The 2,016-nt window shown below is 42.5% G+C and overlaps 1 protein-coding gene across 1 annotated transcript; it reads right to left on the bottom strand.

Annotated features, from left to right (window-relative positions):
- Positions 1–247: 247 nt before the first annotated feature.
- On the bottom strand, positions 248–1,484 carry LOC118770730. The gene is made up of 3 exons (XM_036518495.1): positions 1,463–1,484; positions 1,155–1,319; positions 248–786 (listed from the first exon to the last, which is right to left on the bottom strand). Exons 1-3 carry the CDS (start codon positions 1,482–1,484, stop codon positions 269–271), a joined length of 705 nt encoding a protein of 234 aa, XP_036374388.1. The 3' UTR covers positions 248–268.
- Between the last annotated feature and the right edge of the window lie 532 nt (positions 1,485–2,016).

Below are 2,016 nucleotides of genomic sequence, written 5' to 3' on the forward strand. Positions count from 1 at the left end.
AAATATATTATATATTAAAGCCAAATATCATGTAATGCATGTATAATCTCTTGTAAATAGCATATAATATAATAGCCAATAATGCATAACTTAAAACATATATTAATGTTTTGTTTTTTTCACTCCATCACTCCATACACGTTATATATGTATTTCAAATTTAATCCAAAAAGATAAGGTACCAAAAAAGTACAAAAGAAAGGCCAAAAAGTAAGTATGCAAAATGTAAGTATAGACTGGGCCACAAGTTGACAGACGGAGAAGGCACTCATTCAAACTGAAGTTCGTTGAGTGACTGCTGGCCATCGATGGCTGAAACCTTCTTGTAGATCTCCTGCAGGCTCTGGATGGCGTCTCTGACGCACGGCTGGGAGAGGATCTGGTATTTTTTGTTCCCTGCGATCTGAAGTGTGAGCTTGATGATCTCGCCGAGTATGTTCACCACAGGCGCCAGGAGGACGATGCGTCTCGTCTGCGTCTCGGCCACGCTCGCTCTCCCGGCCAGGGTGCCCAGGATGTTGACAGCACTCCTCAGCTTCTCCTGCACCCGGGCTATGATGGTGCGCTGCTGGTTGACGTCTTGCAGGCTCCACTCTATCTGCCCCAGTGTCTGCTGACAATATTCAATCTCTGACTTCCTCTGCTGCTTCTGCCACTGTTTCTCCCGCAGCTTCGTGTCATAACTGTTGACCTGTCCTTGCCAGTTTCTCAGCTCATTCTCTGCTCTCTCTGCAGCCCATTTGGCGTTGTCTAAATCTGTCTGAGAGACGCCAACCATGACGGCCCCTGTAATGGTAAAGTCATCTTTAAAACAGTCGTATCTTAAAAGGATTCAGATGTGACTCCTCTATCACTGCATGTTACTGTCCATTTGGTGCACTAGACTGACCAAGGATTCAATGACAAAATTATTCAATGCTGAATAATTTCATTTCATTTTTATTCAAAGCAGCACATTTTATGTGCACTGGGTGAAGAAGGCATTATTTATAGGCCTACGGGTGAGATATCAATGTTCATTTTCCTGATGAAGTGCGTGGGAATTCAATAAATGCCTGAATGTTACTGTTTATTTTGCCAGAAACTGGCTACCCCAGTTATTACTGGAAAAAAATGCACTGACACATCTCATTTTAGCCAGTGTAACCACTTACCGATGATGGTTCCAATGATGGGGATGAACATTATTCCGATTCCAGCGTTCCTCACAGCCTCACTTTCCTGCTGTTTCCTTCGCAGCCCATTAAGGTTATTCCGGGCAGATTCAGCATTTCTCTGTGCGTCAGCTAACGACTGCCTGTACGTTTCTAAGGTGGTAACTATGCATTGGCAGTCACTCCTCAGATTGTTTAACTCTGTAGTTTTACTCTCTTTCTGCCTAGCCAAATCTCCCTTTCTGACCGTCAAGCTCAAAGAGTAGTCGTCCACTTTTGAGAGCTCGCTGCGTGCAGCTGTCTCTGACTGCTCCAGGCTTTTTTTTCCATTCTGAATAACTTGTTGGACGGTTTGCTTTTTTGACTCATTATAGTCAAGTAGAATGCTTGCGAGGGTATTGAAATAATCAATGCCTTCTTTTAGGCTGGGAACAACAGCCCCTACAAAGAGTTCCTCTCGCTGCTCCACAGACCACATTTTCTCTGTGGATGAGAAGTAAAGACATCAAATTTAAATAGCACCACATTTTCATATGGTATGCAAAGTTGCAAGGCTGATACCATACTAGCCACAATCCCATAAACCTGTACCAATTTATTTCAGGGAATTGCAGCTCACCTAAATTGTCTTTTATGAAGCTATTGATCAAGGTTCATTGTCTATCATGAACCCTTTCTGACTAGTGCCGCAAGACTGTCCTCAGCCCTGCTGAGTATGTACCATGTGAGGGTTCAAAAGCCAGAGGAATCCAATGACATTTAGTCTACCTTTAAGAGTTCCAATTACAGCTTTGTGCCAAATATGCATATTAACAAAACATAAACCACAAAAGTATCAAAATATTTGTTAAAAATACTGTTT

This window comes from Megalops cyprinoides, chromosome 23 (assembly GCF_013368585.1).
Source record: "Megalops cyprinoides isolate fMegCyp1 chromosome 23, fMegCyp1.pri, whole genome shotgun sequence".
Lineage (NCBI taxonomy): Eukaryota > Metazoa > Chordata > Actinopteri > Elopiformes > Megalopidae > Megalops > Megalops cyprinoides.

Bases quoted from the DNA above. Each gene is read 5' to 3' on its own strand.
- LOC118770730 (XM_036518495.1), bottom strand. From the start codon at position 1,484: ATGGAAAAAAAAGCCTGGAGCA. The intron at 1,320-1,462 runs GTCAGAGACAGC...GCCAATGCATAG, and splicing joins GGAAAAAAAAGCCTGGAGCA to TTACCACCTTAGAAACGTAC. The intron at 787-1,154 runs GTAAGTGGTTAC...TTACCATTACAG, and splicing joins CATCATTGGAACCATCATCG to GGGCCGTCATGGTTGGCGTC.